Source organism: Patella vulgata, chromosome 3 (genome assembly GCF_932274485.2).
Source record: "Patella vulgata chromosome 3, xgPatVulg1.2, whole genome shotgun sequence".
Lineage (NCBI taxonomy): Eukaryota > Metazoa > Mollusca > Gastropoda > Patellidae > Patella > Patella vulgata.
In genome coordinates, this window is record NC_065881.2 from 26023393 (window position 1) to 26046258 (window position 22866).

General features: G+C 32.7%; 1 protein-coding gene across 1 annotated transcript; it reads right to left on the minus strand.

Annotated features, from left to right (window-relative positions):
* Positions 1-7788: 7788 nt before the first annotated feature.
* LOC126814988 (homeobox protein MSX-1) lies at positions 7789-14419 on the minus strand. The gene is made up of 2 exons (XM_050540492.2): positions 13793-14419; positions 7789-8629 (listed from the first exon to the last, which is right to left on the minus strand). Exons 1-2 carry the CDS (start codon positions 14304-14306, stop codon positions 8223-8225), a joined length of 921 nt encoding a protein of 306 aa, XP_050396449.2. The 5' UTR covers positions 14307-14419; the 3' UTR covers positions 7789-8222.
* Between the last annotated feature and the right edge of the window lie 8447 nt (positions 14420-22866).

A 22866-nucleotide genomic window follows, 5' to 3' on the forward strand; every position in this document is an offset into this window, starting at 1 on the left:
TATCTTATCTCCCATAATGTATCTTTAAATGATAAAACAATGATTTAGATGAATAGTGATTTACAAACAATCTTCAATTACATTATTAACCATGGATGTTTTGCTTATGGTATAGGCCTAATGGATCTGACAATGTCTTAACAATGCGTAACGAGAAAATTTTAGCTGGTGTTCTTAATATTCATCAACAGCTAATACAATCATTTAACAAATCGTGCCTGTTCTTTGTCTCATTTCAACACTCTAATAATTTACTTCTAATCTGCTCAAACCAAAACATTTTACTACCTCTAAGCTTTCACAAACAAATTAGACCATTTCCACGTTCTGAAGACCCAGGCGTCAGATCGAGGCGGTATGACACGTGACAGTTGCACGTGTTGATGACGTACATCATTAGGTTTTCATTTCTGTTCATTTTACTGGCAAATTAACGTCGAAGAGAAAAGATAATTTACATAGGTCGGCAATATGCCCTGTCACTCACCGTTTATTTAAAACATACCCCTGCCTACTTCCAGTATTTTGTTATCACGCATTTTGACACCCAATTAAACATTTTTCACTAATTACGTATAATTTGTTTGCCCTTATATCATTAATGAATGTATAATTAAGAGGAATAAAGACTATATTCAGGTATAAAAGTCAAGAAAGTCAGATGTTAAATGCTTTATGAGCTTTTCTCAAACATCTAGTTCATTGCTTTTTTAGTCTTTAAAAGATTTGGTTTCTACACAGAAAGAATTGTTGAATCAGTCTAGGCCTCGAGCGAAAATCATCCATTCTTTCAAAACTATGATCATGATAAGATTTCTTTTATGGGATTGGAGGATTTGGAATTTGCGCAGGGCTTTTGTTTTTGTTCGTATTCGTTTTTCCCCTTTTTGTGTATGTGTGTGTGTGTGTGGGGGGGGGGGGTATCCGCTAGAATTTTATAAAATAACGTAAACAACAACAACAACAACAACAACAAAAAAACCAAAAAAAAAACCAACTCTCTTATTGGATGTTATTGGATAAGGTAGAAGAATACATATGTTTCGAACCGACTTCAGATCAAAACATTGTTAGGGTTAGTGGAAGTGGCATAATGTTTTCTAGAAGACGCCTATATTTCGTATGTGAGTGTACTGCTCTGGTGGCAATAGGAAGAACATCCTTGAAACGACATATCAACTAATGTTTTGTACATGTCAGCTAATAGAGATTAATATGAACATTGTCAAAATAAAACTCAGAATTAATACTGGTTTTGTATTTTATAAAACAAAAAATGTGGATTAATAAAATGTCTCCTTTCCATTAAATACATATTATGTTGGTGTTTCCATCATCTGCCTTGACTTTCTTTATGTCATTGGTCAATTTATCGCTATAAATCAAACCAGACACACTAACCACTCGGACGTTGAAGCATCATCAAGAATGAAAAAAAATCACAAAAATTCAATAATTATCGCCAAACAGTGATAACCTCGCTCTCTTTTCTTTCCCTATTTAATTTCCTCAATTTAACGATAAATACTTAATCGTTCGCTTCAAGTCTCATTGCGTCGCCAAATTGCCACAAAAATCATTTTTTAATCTCAGTTACTAGTGTAGCATGCCGACAAAAGGAGCAGAGCCGTGAGAGATAAGTAGAAGGGCGAAAGAGGAATGATTATTCATCCCGGTTATCTTTACCATCACCTCTTTAGGAATCAATATTGGTCAACACTTGCCTCTATTCGCCGTTAAGGTCCGGGAAATTTCCTGTCGATTGTCAAACTTGTTATCTGGTGTTTTGAAAAACGGGAATCGTGCCATCTTGAGAAAGATACGCTCTGTTATGAGACTCCATAACAAACAGCTTTCTCGCTTCTTAATTGCTTTCTTAAAAACCTATAATTCGAGGCAATGTCCCGAAAATTGATGTGGTAGCTTATCAGTGAAATGAAATTACGCGACACTTAAATTGATAAGCGGTATTTGAGTTAGAGAATTGGGATATTTTCTATATAGAGGTTTGATTAGCATAATTTAGCGTTAATGATAAACGATAAAGGGGTACAGTGATGTGATATTATATAGATGATGAATGCTGGACTCGAACTGTATACACATCATTTTAGATAAAATCTCGTCGCGATGGAAATCATTAATCATTCTGGTTTTAAATATGGATAATTTTGGGTTCTTTTCACACCGCAAATGCCACTAAAAGCTATATCAAATCAGATAATTGTAATAATTGGAGTCCACCATCTTCTAACATACATATTATTTTCAAACAGTGAAGTAAAATAAAACGAGGTTAATAGTTAATAGCACATTAAATTCCAATCTGAAGACTTCACTTGATATTTTTTTAAAGAAATATATATCTTCTAGTGCGTATTTTTTCAAGACAAGTCAAAGTTTAGCGCCTTCGTAACCGGGAAAAATTATATTTTGGCTACCGACATATAAAATACACAGGACATAATTATATGGAATACAGTTACTAGGCTTCTCTAATAATCATTGCTTGATTATATTTTGTAAAATTAGTACCACAACCTTTGACAAACCTATCCGTTATCTTCTTGGGGGTGCAAAATGCGTTATTACATTTGTTGTATACTACAAGAAGATCGTGGAGGTCGGTATAATATTTATGATGCAATTTCGTTGCCGCATGATGTTAGTTAATAAAAAAACGAAGGGTTAATATAAGAAACATTGGACTCATAAATGTTTCTTAAATTAGTAAGAAATTTGCAATAGAACATCCCACGGAAACGGATTCGAAGTGGAACTTGATCCACATAAACCCCTCTTGCTTTCCAAGAATGGATTCACAGGTGTCACAGAGACCCTGTTATACTCGTCAGGTGAGAAAATAAAATGTGTCCCATGCGTCAACAGCAAGTGGAGATGCTCTGACATAAATTATCCTGTTCATTAAGTGGTATAAACATGATTAGGGAGCTATATGTCTGATTTAGGGTTTGATTTTTAAGCCCACAAACATTTTTCTGCTTGTATCACACACGATACGTTGACGCACATTTTGCACTTTCATATTTCGAATTTAAAAAAATTCCTTACCATTATAGAATGCACTTGGAAGCATGCAAAATTCTCCGCAAGTTGGGTCTATATGTACGTACATTAAGGATATCCATCTTTCTTTTTCATTTCACTTTTTTTTATATAAAATCAATTTAATACCTTATATATAAAAAAATATAAATATTAGGAAAGATCAAAGTTAAATTAGATCCTTAGTTGATATAAGTATTCTATAGGGTCGTAAGCTTTACCAACGACATAATAATAACCTTCTGTTTTAGGTTCTATCAGAATTTTATGAAGACGACCAGTTTAAGTCTATAATTAATACCACGGTTATATATAATTTGTTTAAATCAACGCCACAAATTTAATGATTAAATCGACATGTAGAAGCCATAAACCAAGTCAGAAAATGTTGTATTAGTCACAACACCTATAAAAATTCAAATGACTTTTAAATCAGTATCTTTGATGATTTTTGGCTTAAATAGTTTTATAGCCGGGAAGCAAATTAGAAAAATTAAGAAATAAATTGGCATCCCAGCATACGACGTTCATGTCGGAACATCAATTTTTTTGTTGATAGCCATTTTAGGGAAAATGATATCATAATCGTTTAAACTAGTTATGCTGAGTGTTTTAAATGCACCAATAAAAAGAGACGGCCCACGGAGATCATTTTGAACTCATCGGTTGTTTTTATCGCAGCCACTTAAACAAACGACGAGTTGAGATTAAAGTAGTTAGATTTATGGAGCTTCTGAGTGGTAGCTAACGATCTAACGCTCGGTGTTGGGTAGGAATCATACACAACTGACGCCATACCCCGCTAGGAGAAAAATTAACTTCTAGAAATTACACATCGTTTTTCAGTTTTCAAAGAAAAAATATGAGTGAAATAAACTCTCGTCTATCAACGGCATCATAGACGAGGACCGCGAGATGTGACGAAAGTCACGTGACCCTTTATCTTTATGAAAGATAATGTGCTTATAAACTGAAGTTAACTTGTAGTTAATGTGCTTTCATATCGTTTTATTCAAAAAACAGTTTTAACCTTCGATATCGTTCAAGATAAGTTTAAAACGAATACATTGACTCTATGTACTCCTCATTTATATGTGTCGCCCATAAGTAAACCAAGTCCAACAGTAGCTGATAGCATCATAGAAATGTCTTCTTCTTGCCTTAAATCACTGACTGGAAACGTTTTTCTTATATAAAAAATGAAACACATGAACTAAGGGCCTACATAATTTGGTTTTCTGGCCCATCAAACAACGTCGATGTGATATTTTATACTGAGACATTACGATGTTATATGACGCAGTGTATTCCCCAATAGAAAATAATTATGTGTAGTATGAGTGGTATTTTTTTCTCTTCCAATTTAAAACATTGTGACAATATTTTAGAAAATGCTGCCTTTTGTTTGCCCATTATAATCATTGGCCCCTTTTCCGTTTGTAAAAAAAAATTATTTGATTATCTTCGCAAGAGTCCTGAATATAGGTAATGGCGCTGGACAGAATTTCGTAATGGGTCAGAGGAAGTCAAAAGAAATTTGGTTAATTGCAGAGAATCATGATGTCAGTCCGTCGTTTACAACTTCCTGCGACTCTGGTGACAACCTATATTTATCAGGAGACAACATAGCAATCCCTCCCAAATTTATATGCATTGTAAGGTAAAAAAAGTCCATTACATTTCAGGGATTTCAGGTAATAATTGATAGAGTTATAGCACTTACCCACTTTGTAGAATCTTGAGAATGAACAAGTGATAATCTGTTTAAAATGTATGTCGATTTTTCAGAATTGTGAGATGAAAAAGCCTGTCGATTTTATGTGAACCCTCTAAAGAGACAAAAGTTAGTATCTGATATTTGTGTATTGTCCAAATGTGTCGAAAGGGTACATCTGATTGATCATTTGTAGAGTTAATGCTCTTGCTCAATTTGTAGAAGCTTGTGAACCCATATAAAACAATTTGTTATTAACGATCTACCCGAACTTTTTACGAATTATACTGAATTTCCGTTAATTGTTTCAAGAGTTATTTTCCATGCTTAATTCTTAGAATCTTTTGAATATTCAGACCCAATTGCTTGAAATTATTGTTCAGATTATTGGTAGAAGAAAGCTAAATTATTGAATTTCAATATTTTCCGTCAGTTACTTATAAAGTTATTACCCTGTGTATCTGTGTATAGAACCTTATGAACACTCTATTGACAAATGTTACAATTCATCCGATCTGCTTACAATTTATATGCATTCATCAGATTAGTTAAAGAATTTATGTTAATTACGTCTTTCTTTATAGTCTTGCTTACGTTGTAGAATCTCCCAGATGTGCTGTCGGCAAAAGTCATCTAATCCACTTGAAATGTATGCTTTTTTGTTTCGATTGTTGCGACAAATAAACCAATGAATTTACAGGAATTTCTAATGGTTACTTCCGCAGTTCTTGCCCTTGATTACGTTATAGAATCTTGCCACTGCTTTAGTTATGTTTCAAAATATTTCGCTTTCTGTTGACCTAAAGCACCAGGATATGACAAAGGTGAGATACCTTGGCTGTTTTGGGCTATTTTTTGTTGCCTGGCAAACTAGTCTTTCAATCTGTTTAGTGCTCAGTGTCCAGTTCCGAAGCATGCACTTTACCTTATACTATTACCTGCTTGAATTTAAATAAGGAAATCGTTTTGGTAGATTTTATAGTGTAGAGTTGTTTAACGAATTCAAACTTTCAAATAAATTTATTTTTAAAAAGAAAAAATGGTAAAGAAATATTGACGCTATTCTATATTCCTTTCATTCATCTCAGTATATTTCACATCGTGCAACAAAATCTTTATGAGAATTTTCGCATCATTCTGACAAATGTAAAATATTCTGCTAAATGTAATAAATATATCAATATCAAATATATACCGCCAGTAATAAAATTTCAACATATCTATGATAGTTTATTCTTGACCTTTTTTTAAAGGTGTGAGCTTGTGATTTGTGAACCCGAACCAATTAGTGTTGAACAGACCCCCATTAGCAGATATCGTCTATTTTTGTCGATATACCATAACCATAAAAATACTGTTGTTGATGACAATGGAAGATTAATATCTACTTGGTATATCTCTAACAAAGTTAATATCTTGACAATTTTCTTGATGATATGCATTATTCATCAAGAATATCATCTTGCTAATAATAATGTCTCCCATCTTAGTGCGTTGTCAATGAATTTTATCGCAAATTGTACCCGAATTAAAATCTCACCACGGTTTTATTCGCCTGTTTTGACAGCTAATGGATAATGTGATGGGAATTCATACTTCAAAGGATATCGGATCAATAAAATTATTATAATATATTGAATGAGTCTGTTGTATACTATTATATTAATATTAATAATTTGACGTATTGATGCCACGGTACTTAAACTTTATTTCTACACATGGACTATAAGCCTACAGTTATCAACTTAGAAATCGATAATTGACAGTGTTTTAAAGGGGTACTTATTGTCAAAGGTAGAATAGGGACGGTCTTTTCCCTTTGAGGGATATAAACCTTACATAATTAAAACAAAAAAGGTAATGCCCGCACAATAAATACGCGAACCCCCATTGCTAATCAAGAAGTGGTATTGGATGGTCTAAATAGTATAAGCATGTCCCACCTCATTAACAACATCCATCAAACAACCAGAAACTATGCTGTTTCAATGCGCATATTTACTGATTATATTGTAGAAATTATACATACTGATTGTATGGTAGAAATTATATATATCTATTACTGATTGTATGGTAGAAATTATATACCGATTACCTATTGTACAATATAAATACATTTTGAACACCTACTATTGCATGATAGAAATACCTTTTTGTCACCTATCACCGATTGTATGAGGCTATATTTTGACACCAAGTACTTGTTGGAGAAAAGAGACGATCTGGGATACTTGTTTTATGCTTGTAGCATATTAGATACCCATACCTATTTAGGAAAGGTACAGTCTTTAAATATCCGCTATTGGCTGTAGGTTAGAGACGACTTGAAAACATCCATTACACCGTGTCTATAAATCTAAGTTTTGATTTTAAGCGTCCTGTTGAATGAGACTAATTTTGGATATTTATAAACCTGTAACGGTAAATCTATTTGATCTTTGGGGTATATTCTATGCCCGGAATAACTTGCGGTCTGAAAGTCGGGGGAGGTTTTGGATATTTACAGGGAGATTTGGGGTTATTCTTCTGAAAGTCTTTCTTTAAACCTGTAACGGGTTATTCTTCCAGAGTAGGTTTTTTTCGGATAAGAAAACATGATATAAGGTTTTCTTGTGGGAATTCTGGGACATATCAAGAAGAATGGTTTTAAAAGTTTTGCTCATTGATAGTAAGGGGCTAACATAGCCCTCGTAAAGTTGAGAAGATAACTAAGTCACTGTTACATTTGGTTTATTTGAACATACCACTGATCGTTATTGTGAATACTTTATGTTCTGGATTATTCATAATTAAGCTTTTTGACGTTTTCAAAATTAACTGTTTTATTTTCAAATGATTACAAATTATACAGACCAGTGATTAATGTAAACTGCGCTGATTTGTACCGTTATGGGACGTGTTTCCCTTCTTTTCTAGAATATGTATGGGTCATGAGATTTGTAACCCTTTTTTGAGAATATGTATGGGTCATGAGATGTGTTACCCTTCTTTTGGAGAATAGGTTACACCTCTTTTGGAGACCAGGTATGAGCCATGGGCCATCCCAGCGAACAGTGTTAGGAATAAATAAACATAATATCAGTTGTGATTATATTTTTTACTTGTAACATACAAACATAGTATAAACAAAACATGGGCAGCACTTTTTTTATGTTCACGACATATACAGATCAAACATTTCATGACTGTCGACTGCATGATTTCTAGCTGTTTATTTTTCTAATTTAACAAGTAAAATAGATATTTGGATATGTCAAACCCGTCCGGTTAATAATACTTAGTGTGATACGTGTGTCTGTCTTTAAGGAGCAGTAAGATTAGTCATGAGATGGGTCATGAGATGTTTACCAATTTATTACAACACCCACACATATTGATCTTTCCACATCCTTTACAGATAAACTGTTCATTTATATAATTTGTATTGATTCTTGACACATAATTAATGTGGATACAGAGCACCATAGAGTCCAAACCCCGCTAAAGATGTTGGTGGAAAAAAATGACGACTTAGATACGATGCTGGCAAAGATCCAGCACCTGGAAGAGATATTCCAAATGTTGGCGGTAACATTGGTTTCGATGCCATTCTTATCTTTTCTAGTTCTGCTTCTTGAAGTCTTTTAGCTTTTGCTCGACGATTTTGAAACCAGATTTTAACTTGTGTCTCTGTTAGATTTAATGAAGCTGAAAATTCAGCTCGTTCAGCTATTGATAAATATTGTTTTTCTCGGAACTTTCTTTCTAATGCCAGAAGTTGACTCGTAGTGAACGGTGTTCTAGGTTTACGATCTGGTTTATGTTTCCTTAAAGCGCATTTATTTGGTAATCTGGGTGGAGACGGCATACCTGAAATATATAAATATTGTAGAATTAAATGTTGTGAACAATTTATTGATGACCTGAAAAATACACATCTGAACTGAAGGAAACGATATGACATTCAGATAATTTCCCGTGTATAAGATATCATTTGACCCTCTTCTCTTTTCCCTCGGGAGGTTGGGTGGCCCAATGGTAAACGCGTGTGCGTTGTATCATAAGGTCTTTCACTGAGTTATGAGGCGTTGTTTTGATTCCCGGCTTGAACGCGAAAAGGAGTAGGGTCGACTGTCCAACCTCGTGGGTTTTATCGGGGTCCCCCGGCCGCCCCCCCCCCCCCCACTGCTAAAGACCCCTACGCACAAGCGAATTATTGAAATAAAAATGTCAGTCCCGAATGTTAAAGGAAATAATCAAACTTGACTTTTGATGTTTTCCATTGACACAAAATCTGAAGAATAAATATCTGATCATGTAGGAAGACCACACTGAACTCAATCCACAATACTAGTGATACAACTACAAAGACAGCACAGTCGAAAAAGTTTTTGAAGACGGGAATTGCCAGCCCATGGAATACATCAATAAATACTAACATAATTCGCCGAACAGGTTGAGCAACAATGTGCACGTTATTATCACAGAAATTAATCCTAATTATTTTTAATTTATATCGAAATATTGTAATCGATGTGTGATTGAAGGTCGATGAACATTATAAGTCTACTGAATATGTTTAACATATGGTAATTTCCACACAAAACAATACTTAACAACGCCCTATTTAACCAATTCAATCTGAAAACGTTCTGAAGTACGTGACAACATTAAACCAGTGAATAGTTTCACGCGATCTTAATTGCGAGATAAATTATGTATGAACAAATTCAGCAACTATAATTATTATAATTGATGATAGAAGTATTAATATTAATATTTATAAACAGTGTTTATTAAAACAAAATTTAATGTAGATTGTTGTCAAATATAATGAGCCTTTAAAATGTCAAAATTACTGTTACTTAATTATGTGTTACTGTTTGACTAATGACTCGAAACAAACACATTTCAGTTAAAAAGACATTAATTTACACCTTACTAATCTACATTGAATACAGATGAAAATTTAAAATCAATTTATCGTGAAACGGCTGTTGTGATTGGTATCGCTAAATTAGTCGATTCCCATATCATAATTTAAAATCAATAAAATTCGCTGTCACTGAAATTGAAAATGACAAAAGAAACCGTGGGCATGACATTTATAGGGTCTTTAAACAGCCGATATTGAATAGATAACAGGGTATTCTGGGCCATTAAAATGTCTTTTAGTTGAACATAGAGACCGATTTTCACAATGGACGCCTCAAAAGAGCAGATGAGTTGATAAGTTAGAAACGGATTGATAAATAAAACGATTGTCTACAAACAGTCCTTTAGGGGAGGTAAAAAATATCTCAGATTTTTGCATAAATTTCAATGTGAAATGACAACAACTGTATGCTGTAATAAGATCTTTACAAAAATGAAATATAAAGATAATATTTTGCAGCGAAATTAAAAAAAAAAGAAATGAAACCACAAAAAAACCCTTTTGCTTTAGACAGGGTAAAAAAAAAATTAATTCTTTATTTAGTGTATCAAAATAGCATTTCTTTGTTATGTAAACCGTCTAGAAATATCTTCATGTGTGTCAGATAGAACAAACCCACTAAACAGAACAAATATAATACTGACGTTACATTAATTTATATTACATAATTGTTATACTGTATTATCTTAATAAACGCCATTTGAATACCATGCACTGAATTCATTTATTCATTTTAAACTTTTAGCATCAAATTCATAACTAACGAAACGCAATATATTAATTTTTGTTCATAACTATGTTTAATTTCACTTCGTGTTGTCAGGGTAAATGTGAGATGCCAAGATTATATATCAAGTTCTTATCATTTTATTTAAAGTGATATAGAGTGATACTATTTTTATCTAAACCATTTGCAGAATTTCAACATTTCGACAAATAACCGTAACCTTGTAGAGTTCCATCTGGTTTAGATAAGCGGCTATCACTTTAAACGTGACTTCACATATATCTTCGTTTCGTTTCCTGTGTTCTGGAGCGAAATTTCACATGAACCTAACAAATTGGCCACACGATTTTATTTATTTAGTTAGTAATATGATAGTGAAAACATGTTACAGGCTACTGTAATAGACATGTATACATAAATACAGGAGCTTAGATATATTTAAAGGAATTCTCTGTTACAATCTTATTACATGGTTTTGAAATGATTGTCCTTTTCTAATCAATAAGTAAATGCCACAATTTCTAGATTTCTACTGTACCCACGCCCACAATTTATGCTTTAAATGAGCACACTATTAAATTGAAAACGTTTTTTATAACAATCAGACATCAGTAGAAGATGTTTGTAGTACAACTATTGTTTGACAAATGGGGTTTAACATCCTACTGTTCTGCTACGAGTGGGTTAATGGAGACGGCAATGTGAATGAAGTGAATATATAGAGACTTTTATTTTAACTCAAGTGTCTTCTGTACATGCGTGACACTGTCTTTATTATTTTTTTTAACTCGAAATATGTCGCAGGTTTTGTGGCCTCCAATGTAATGCATCATTATTATTAAATTGGATTGTTATTGCTATAGAAATATAATTATCAAAATTGATATATACTAGTTAATATAAATTATAGTTATCTGCATCACCTGTCGGCAATATATATATATATAAAAGTTATAACAATAATGTTTTATTATTATCATCGATTTGTTATATACCAGTATTCTAGAATTTACACGGTAAAGATTAAAAGCCCAACACAGAGAGAATAAAAACGATATTAGTCGCTAAATGATAATTGCTTATTCAGGTGAAAATATAAACGACTTCTTAATGTTTGTCAACTAATCTAAATATCATTCAAACAAAATTATTTCTTTTTAATCAGCCCTAAACACGGTAGGGTGTCGACTCAATTATCAATAATTTCAACTCTTTATACGTTTTGTGTTGGAGAGTTTTTCGCTTTGAGCTGTTCTTCCAGAATCAAATGCAATAAAGCAATAGTAAATTAGAAATGTTCCTACAGATTTGTTCAACCTGCACTAGAAAAAGCAAACCATGCGTTTAGATGTATTAGTACAATTTGTGTATAGCGTAATACATTAATAATAAAAAAAATTAGACATACTAAGTGCACGTATTCAAGCCAAACAATAATATTTACCATAATCTAACAACATTATTTGCAGATCAACATTGGTTTGGTTTTTTTTGTTGTTTTTTTTTTTTTTTTTTTGGGGGGGGGGGGGGTCAGAATTACTGAAATTATTTATGTATATTCGTTATTCATTTGTTTTTATCACATATATTTTAATGTTTCAAAAAAGGGAATATGATGGAATTGGAAAGTACTTCCCAAACTGTACAAGCATGAAAGGATAATTGCTTAATGTTCAAGCTCTGATGTTTGATTCAGTATTAGGGTGAACATAGGCCTACAAAAAAAACATTTCAAAATATTTTTAAAGTGTATACATACATTCAAATACGGGCCAGACTGAAGAATCGGTCGTTTAACATGTATGGTGGAAATACATACTATATACATGTCGTGCATGTGCACGTGTTGACTGACATATATATATATGTATACATATAAAGTCTAGGTAGTAAGTAAGTACGTATGTTGGTGTAGATAGATATGTTATAATAGGTAAAGTAATTAGTAAATAAGACATGTATATATCACTCACTATATAGATGTTGTGATAATATAGACATACGCATTTACCATGTTGATGGTGTAAATCTATCAATTCTCTGACCTCTACAAATAACTTACATACTTATGTATATAAAATAACTCACACGAGCCTGGGAACCAATACTTAATTCGGTTATAGATCAAGCTACTCAAATCAATTGAAATTTAGGTAATATATAAAAAAAACGAATGACGCAATTTATATCCTAATTCGAATAATTTTTATTTTTGATAAGCAAGAAACTCGTATCGATTCTTTAATTAGAAAAAAATATACATCTTTATTTTATTGTGATCAATTCATTTAGCTCCTCTATACCAATTTCATGCATTCTTATTTTATGTATTTTTACATTTAAAATCAATTTTAGCATAAAAATCAGTATTTTGTTAACAATGGTATCAACAGTGAGCTGCCATTCTCAAACTCTGAAATTTAACTAGCCTTCGATTAAACAATAAGTAAATTTAAAATGGGACATATATTTATAATTCCAGATCTTATATATTTTATATATTGAATATTGTACTATTCCTAATTAACCGACATAATGTTTTACAAATCTGTTTTACTTTGTATTGTATCAATCAGTAAATTGTAATTCAAAAAATACTTTAATTAACAAGTATATGGTAATTAATTCATATGCCATTGAAGACATTTAATTTGTAATTGTGGAATGTATCAATAATTAGGGTTATCATTAAAATTCAATTTATGTAAACTAGATAATCAACATTAAAATTCAATTTATTTAAACTAGATAATTTGACAAGGAGCCATATAAAATACAAATCTACAGAGTGATTAATTTGTCTTCAAATTAAGAAAATTATTTTCTATATTATACCTGCATATATTAAACACTCTCAAAACTTATACCCAAATAAAGACGCGAAAAATTCAACCTTGGAATAATAAAGACGGTATGATTTGTCTCCCTTGTTCAATGTCCGAGAAATATCATTTGTGGGTGTATTTATTTTTAATTTTTACGTGGAATTGGCATTGTACTAGTGTCCTGATAAAAGACAGAAGTGATAAACATGAAATAGAGATTATATTTGCTGCTAATGAAAAGAATTGTTTTAAAAGGCTGATGAATATACTTAAACAGTTATAGCATTAGGAATATACCCAGCAAGAGAAACGAGACGAATAAAGTATTCGCCCGTTTTGTTTGAAAAAAAAATGTATACTTCTTTACATTTAAAGACGTTTATATCAATGCCATAAAAATATATTCCAAGCTGTAAAGCTTTCAGAATTTCGTTGTATAATTAGATCTTTGGAGTTCTAAAACATAAAGTGATGTTCAAAAATGGTTCACATGAAAATTAACGGAATATATTCTAGCTATCTGCATATTCATATGTAAAACTTACCTGTACGTGATGTTAAAGCCGGAACCGAGAACCATGCGGGTGTCATTGGGGACGGGGCTGTTAACCCCCATTTTCCATCACTGTTAACATGGTGTAATGAGGGTACGGGTGGTGAGGTAATACTGCTACCAGGTGACTTCCCTAAAATATCGGCTACACTAAAAGACGGTCTGTTGACAGGTGCTGGAACTGGAGACGTTGGCGTAGACGTTTGCGGAGTAGATGTCCTTGGCGAGGCTAAACTATCTTCGGAATCTGAAGAGTCATAATAATTGGCACATTCTTTGTCGGTCTTTTTAAATTTATCTTTTTGTATTAAAAATTCTACACTAAATGGATGTCTCTCTTTAATCGGGACATCATTCGGAACATCTTCGTGATTCTCCGATTCGCTTACTCTCTCTTCCACGTCAGTCTTATTTTCCTCTGAATATTCTCGTCGAGAAGATTTAAGTTTTTTAAATGCTGAATGAGAACTCGTTCTGAACTTGTTAACAACTTTGCCGTCTGCCATGTTTTCAACTACAGAAAGCGAAATATTTGTTTACATCATTCTATTATCTAGAAAAACAAAAGAACAAAATTGTTTACATCCAAGCGGAGTTAGATCAACTGGGCATTTCTCGTCGGTTTTCTAACCTCAAAATGACGTCAGTTCTACACGCGCTGAAAAGATGTGGATAGGTTTCCAACAGCCAATAAAATTAGCCGTTGTTAGCTTTGACAGATCTCAATTAACCGTGACACAGCACGTGACTTTGTTATGAATGGAAGTTCGTGATGGTAGGCTGGCACCGAAAGTCAATAGTACAACGCTGATTTTTAGGGCTTTTTTGTAGCGCTCTCTCTATTCTGTGTAAATGAACAACTTCGTATAACAACCAAATTTTGATAAATTAAAATTAGTAGTTCAAAAGCATTAATTCATTGTATTGGTTATCCCTGCTCTATTATTCCTAAATGAAGAAGATATGCAATTTATCTGATCTAAATCTGAAAAATACAAGCGAAAACTAAAATCAGCAACTTTGACCGAGACATAAACCTTCTTGAACATTATTAAATTCTTTTTGTTAAACTTTTTCATCTCCCAGAAAAAATATTTTTAAAAGTTGAATATCTGAACTCAACATACTTCTAAATTTCTTGACCGGGTTTGTTTCTGAGATGAAAATCACGAAAATCGGTTCATAATAAAGACATAATGTTACTATATGTATACAGCTAAAACAAAATTCCCATGATTTTTTCCCATTTCACGACCAATAGCTTTAAAAACTAGCGTAAATATGCGGAAAATGTTTCTAATAATTTAGTCAGAATTATTTATTAGAAGCAATAAATTCAACTAAGCGAAAAATTGGTTGGCGAAGTATAGCATGTCTGTTTATTTAAGTTGACGCTACATGATACCCTAACAGTATACAAACTAGAACTAGATAACCCCAAATATATATTATTGGTTAATAATCACCATATTATATAGCGGCAAAAAAGATTTCACTTTTTTTTTATTGGAAGGCACATGTATTTATTACTAGCTGATTAGGGGGGTAGTTCATCTATACAGATAAATAAAATACATTATAAAGTACACATTTTCACTATCTGGTCACAACATTTTATGTAAAATAGATTGTTAGCGGTTTTTTGGGGGGTTGTTTTAGCTTACAGAACCAATAAAATATCCCATCCCAAATATTAAATGCACCTATCTTAGATATCTGGCCATATACGGGTAATACCCATGCATTGATGAACTTGACATAAATATGTCTTTGGATAAACCGTCATTAACAATTTCAGTTTTGTATAAATGCTTCTATTATAGGAATATATCCAAAATGACCATTTTGAAGACGATAATACTAAAGTTGCATACTCACAAATTTTGGGGAATTTAGAATTAGTCATGCCCATGAAATATGTAGAATATTGAACATGGGTGAATAGTTTTAATACTGGCTACTTTACCCCATCTGGTTTTATTGGTCGTATAATGGTCAATATACCTTTAACAATGATTTTATTTATATATCATATTGTTGACTGGACATTATTCTGGTCAAAACACGAGATTAAAATCCAATTATTGGCCTTAGTGTGGCTTAATTTTTTTGAAATTGGTTATTGGTTAAATCACTGTGCGTTGTACACGATGAATAAATACACTGTTGACGTGCTTTGAACAAAAGAGGCACAAAGAACATAATACCTCTACTTGTTGAACGGAATTCGTGCCTTTAAAAAAAATAAAACCATATGAATCTTCCATGTTGCTTTATTTTCATCATTTTTCAATTAATCAACGAATGGTTTTGATTGATAAAACATGGCGAGACTGAACACTATATGCACGTGAATGTACATTTGGCTCCAAACCTCTAGGGTTAATGTCGCTGATCGTCTTGTTGCTCTTCTTCTTTTGTTGGGCGACAATCTTCGAAAAAGGTCTAAGGTTCTGTCAATTCAGGTACGATTGACATGAAACTTGGCATGCTTGTTCTTGGACGTCACAATAACAAGATGGCTGTGGTGACGACATGCTCGAATCCTTTTCCATATAATATCTAATTTGTCAAGGATTAGCCCATGTTAAAATGTAAACAAAATGATTATTTGCCACTTAACTAAAAACACGAAATGAAAATATCAACGATAGATAATCCCCAATTCAATCGGATTAAAAAGATGTTCGTCAAAAGATTTAGCGAATATTATACATGAAGGTATATATAACGTATATATATAATTATCGCCTGCAGAGATTGTCTTATGTTTACATATTTTCTTTGTAAATAATGAGTAGAATTGAACTATTTTTGGACTGATATTCCCTTTAGAGTTTTCACTTTCATAGTAATGTAGTTTCATAGTACGATCGGAGACTAATTGTTATGGCTAATCAAATAGACTTCTATACCAATATGTTTCAGTCATTTTGTTTGATTTGGAACATTGTTGTTTTTGCATCTCAACAGTAGATCTAAATACTATATAAGTTGTGCGTAGGACGGGTGGGGGCGCTAGTCGTTCGGATGGGACGAAAAACCGAGGTCCCGTGAACACTCTGGCGTGAACCCTTGAGAGTTGGAATTTCAAATAAGAGTAGACCATAGCGCCGCCGTCCGGGCAAAATGTCCCTGACAGAACACTGTATGGCGTATGTCCGTCTTCATTAGCCCAGTCGGTGCAGAAAAGTAGGACGTTAAACCCCATTTCATTTCATTTGATTTCTGCTGTCAGTTACCTTTCAAGTTTCCACAACTGACACTCCCCTGACACTGTTACTCAAGTGTTGTCTAATTTATCCAATTGAAAGTAGATTAAGAACATAGGTTATAATAAAATATAGTATAGTCAATCCTAAAGCTCATAAAAATTCCACAAATATCAGAAGACAAATTAATGTAATAGTATAAATTTCCAAGGTAAAGTAACTGTCATTCCCAGGGCAAATAGTATAGGATTATTTGCAACACGTTCATCGCCCACCACTACAATAAGAACACTTAAATGAGTAGATGCATAAACGTTGGTGTGAGTGAAAAAGAACTGCGATGACAGAAGATACAGATACTGTATTCTTCATGACGACAATTAAATATAGGTAAACACCCTTGTCCCAGTAGCTCTTGTTACAGTATAAATGTATGGTGCAAATGGAATTTATACATGAGAAAATGGTTGTGCTTTTTTTCATCACTTCTTAGTTCAATGCCCAACAATTCTAAAATACAAGTTCCACCAAGTAGGATTGATTATAGGAAACGGAATTACTACTTGTAACTTGATTCATCAAACAATGTTCAAAATATGCCTTTTCACCTAAACAGCTGGAAATATATTACCAGTGTCGGAAGATGGATTGAAGATCACTTACCAGTATTATTGACCTGTTAAGTTCGATCTACTTGTTTAAATCAGATGAACATTATAGTCGTCGATTGAAATGGATAACGAGGTAATTATCCAGTAAACTACCATGTCCTAGAGTGTTCATCTCTATAAAATCTTTACTAACTCGATGAGGCATACTAGTAAAATTTTATTACTCTACAAAAACTTAAAAACCATGACCGACATCAAATGGCGAGTCTACAATTTACTCATAATTTTATTATCATACTAATAAGAAGGCTGTGGAATACAAGCCATTTGTATTTATGTGAGTATTTTTCGAATGGCAAATTTATAGAATAATTTCACGGTCGACATTCAATCGGTTAGCTGAGGTAAGATCCGTTTACAACAAATTACATATTTATTTGTGAATAGTAACAATGGGATTAAGTTAGCGAGACAACTGGTCTGAGTAAAGCAATTACGAACCACTGTAGGTCCCATACAATATATGCTTACCTCCTCTATCAACCCATTTCGTGGCCCATTTAACATCGCGTTAAATATAAACGGCCTTGTGTCCTAAGAGGCTGTGGTGAATAGATGATAGTCCAATATTGCAATCATGTTGAATGCTTTTTAAAAGTTCGCTAGGTCGCGTCTTGCATATTTGACCTATTAGCTTTTTCGGAATCAGAATTTTCTTGTGCATCTTCGCATCTGGTTGTTGTATTTCCAAACCAATAAGAGGGTGTTTTATAGATATTGTTTCAAGTTGTCGTATATGAAGGGGTCCATACAATTTAAATATTAAAAACGCAAATGTATAAAACTTAGATAAATTACTCAATCCAATATATGCAGTAAGCTACATGTTTTCTTTTAAGGAAATATCGGAGAGAATCTTTAGAAATACGACATTTTGATGTGACGCTTTTGTACGATGTCAGGATTCCTAAATCCGATGCGTTGATGACTGTCCTGAACAATTTGATAAAAGCCGATGCTGTACTTCCATTCTTAATCCAATAAAGTTGAAACCTATGATTTTTTAGGAACAGAAATGAAGAATTAATAAAGGTGTTCAACAAGGATACTTCATCTAATAACCAACGAAAAATCAATTAAAGTTCATGAATTAACTAGGGCATTATGGGCATTATAGGAAGGACCAATCCGTTACATCTGACTCGAAAGCTTTATGACGTTCTGAAGTTTTTTAGTTACCAACTACCAATCCAAATAACGAAAGATAAAATAGCTATATACGTCATAGAACCTGTGTACTATTTGTTCTTTTTTTAGTATAAATTAATGTATGGATAATAACACAAAACCCTGAACAAACAACAGTTTGTGTACATCATAGACCCATATATACATGTCTCATTTTCTCTAAACTACAGCTTTCCTTCAAATTGGATACCCCAGCATTACAAATTACAAATGTCGTAAAAGAAAGACAAGGCTTGTATACATTCACGGTGTCTGGACGATGTGCGACTGGCGCCTTCAATCCCCGCCTTTTAACACAAAACTACACAGTTTCTACTAATTCAATCACTTTACATGGACAAAATAACGAAAATCGAAGCTATTTAATTGTCATGGGAATGGGTAGATTTCTTGTCGATGAAAAGAACTTCGTGTCAACGTCTAGGACTACCCTGTATCCAATGACAAAATATGAATAGTCAAGATTAGTAGGACATTTATCGGGTGCTTGGAAAATGAAATGATGAACTTAGCATCTTCTTGCATGTTATCTACATTTATCTTATGATTAAATATTTAAGGAATATATTATAATGCATTTGAAATCAATTTGACATATTTGGAGTACACCGCTTAATATCCGTGTAAGAAAAGCCTACGCGGCCTACTGGAGAAAGTCAAAGTTTGTAGCGCATGCAGACTTGTGTTTAAATGTCTTACTTAGTCACACCTACAGGTATCAAGGTGTATATCTCAGGTAGATCTATAAAATGTAAAAAAAATCAGGTGTATCATTAAATAGAGTGGCTCCAGACAGTCGCGGTGTAAAAGATATCATATAACCGTTAGCTTGTCTTCTAACTTGTAACATTTTGACTTCTAATCATAGTACAATATAGACAAATTAACACTCGTTTTATATAACACATTTAAAAACCCATACTAGACACAATTTACAACCCCTATTGTCAATATATACAAATTATAGATTTAACACACACGGTACAGAATTTGACAAATTTACTTCAAACACCACCACTACTATAAGTATATATAGGATGTATTAAATATATAGATAAAATTTCTTCCTGTTCAATTTACAAATAATGATTAACTATACCCGATCTGTTTTCAAAAATAAAGATAAGTAATCACGTGACAGTTTATAGCACCGTATCGTATTTCTTACATCAGATAAGCAAAATGTATTTAAAAAAGGAGAGAGAGCGAGACAAATGGGGTTTAACGTCCACTCGACACAATCTAGGTCATTTCGGGACTATCATATGGTTCATTTTTATTTCAATAATTACCTTGCGCGTAGGGGTCTTTAACAATAGGAGGAAACCGGAGGACCCGAAGAAAACCCACGATGTTAGGCAGGCGACCTTTCCCCTTGTCACGTCCAAGCGGGGAATCGAAACCACTCCACTTGACTCAATGACAGACGTATGATTTCACGAGCACGCGTTAAACCAATAGAACACCCAACCACCTATTTAAAAAGGGGAAGTTAGAAAGAGTTGAAAAGCAGTTTTTCTCATGTGATAAATTAACATGCTTGAAACACTGTTTTCCTTTATTTTCTTAGGATTTATCCTCTTCCGAAATTCAACCTTTATATAGATATTTAATAAGTCTTTGAACTATTTAGTAAGCTTCTGTAAAACGCCTTAGAAGTTCCTGGCATTGGTCAAGAAATATTTTTTTTTTGTTGCAATTTCTATTTTAAAAGACTATAAATTTCAACATTTCAAGTTGGCTGTTCAAACAAATTTAAGTTTACATGTGTAAAGAAAGGGACATTTAACGTGTAAGATATTACAATCACACATTCCTTTATCTTTAATGGCATTTATTACTTTACATTACGAGTATTAATCATATAGAAATACTAATAAAAGACTACCCAAATTTACAGACTCCATATATCAAATATTATCACGCCTAGATCTCCGAAATACTAGCGCATAGCTTCAGATAATCAAAATTCACTGTTGTTAAGGGTCTTTATCAGGGTCGCTCGCGTCCTTACGGCGCCGTAATTCAGGAGTCAAGCGTATCAGATATCTGTTATAATAGGCCAATATCTCCCGCTTCTTGTTCTCAATATAGATAAAATCACATTTTAATATATCTAATGTATATGTTAAAATGGCCAAATGAGTTTTTAGTGAGAAATATATAGGAGTTGTTTATGGTTTAACGTATGAAGTAAAAAAAATGGAGATAAGTAGCCCAGTATGAGTTTTAATATTAATATGAAAATTATGATAGATGAATGTCTGTGTTCAGCAAAGAATGGCATGACTCTTAAATGCTGGGGTCAAACATCACATTTTATTCATATTCTTTTTTATGTATAATGTTTACATTGCATTATTCATATCTATATAAATGTTTCTCAAATTGTTTTTGTAGCGTGATTTATGACTTTATTATCTTACTGTGATTATCTTTACGTATTTTGTTGTTTTAAATTTCTTCTTGAAAATTTTTATTCTTTTTTTTTCATATTAAGAACATTTTTTTTCCATTCCAATTTGTCTTTCTAATGAAATTAGTCTTTAAAATATAACATTCTGTATATTTCGGATTACCTTTGTATAATTTACTATTTTAAATGATATAATATAGTTAAACGTAAGAAATTTCAGTTATGGATGTTCCACAAGGATAGCTTCCTGGGCCAATCTTCTTTACTATTCTGCAATATTGCCAATATTTGAGTCACTGCTTATAGTTAATACGTTTCTTCTTTTGTTTTAATATCAGTTGATGCGTGTTTTAATCATTATACTATAATGATCAAACTTTAATATTTTATAACTTCTAGTAAATAAAAAATCATTTTCACATTTCCAAAATTGCCACTAAAGTCATACGTAGTAAAAATAAAAACTCTTTAGCATAATTGCATACACTCAATCTCAAAACCTCTCATTATCTCATCGGTTTAAAAGCAAGCACATATATTCTTAATAAATAATGTCGCCATACTTTCGCACAGCGAGAATTGTAATTAGGAGAATCTGCGACTAGTCAGTAGGCAGAACACCCATCTCATTAAACATGTAAATTGTTTACTTATTGGCACTAATTAAAACCACTAACATTAGCAGTGAACAAACAATTATTACAAGTCCTTAAAATTTCTAATTACTTCTTCTCTTCAACTTCTAGCCATCACTAATCAACCAATGTTTCCTGCTACAATATCATTACCGTGTCTGAGTAACATTTGACAACAATCTTCATATCTCTCTCTTACATTTTAACCAGTCACATACAAAATCTAAATTCTGGATAAAACGTTCCCTGGTCTTTTCTTTTTTATTATTATTTTAGGGCTGATGGTGTTGAAAACATCAAATCTATGCACACACTTACTGGAAACGTTTGAGTTAAGTCCCGGAATTGATTTGATTGAATTTTAATTTTAAACCCTGACTGTAATTCAGTTTATTTATACATATATACTTAGTACCGGGGTGGGGGGTGGGGTAACGTCTGGTCAATTTTGATTTTTTTTTTCTTTTCTCTCTGGGCAACCATGTTCAGTGTGGGGTGAATTTGCTCACGTTTACTCGAATTCGAATTCGAATGCTTAGTGTTAACAAATATGATATTAGTCTATTTTTAAAATGTTGTTGGGTGTTGACTGGTTATATGAGCGATAATTACTTAAAGAAAGAACTTGGATAACTTGTTTCCATTATCTTTAATGGTTTGTTTTTAAACTTGGTCGTCTACAGATGAAAACTAATTGGTAGACACTCTACGGGATGATTTGCCTCCAACATCTCTTCTTGAAAAAGTTCAAAGTAGTTCGTGGCTGAAATAAAGTAAAACCGTGTGCAGCATGAGCGGGGTAAATTAGCTTTCAAACTTGTTGATTTGTTACACCATAAAAAATAAATAAAAGCCAGAAATACTTGAATATACATTAGATATAATAATCTCAGTGCATGGGCTGTAATTACTGGTAATATTTGGAACATGTAGTAGAAAATGAT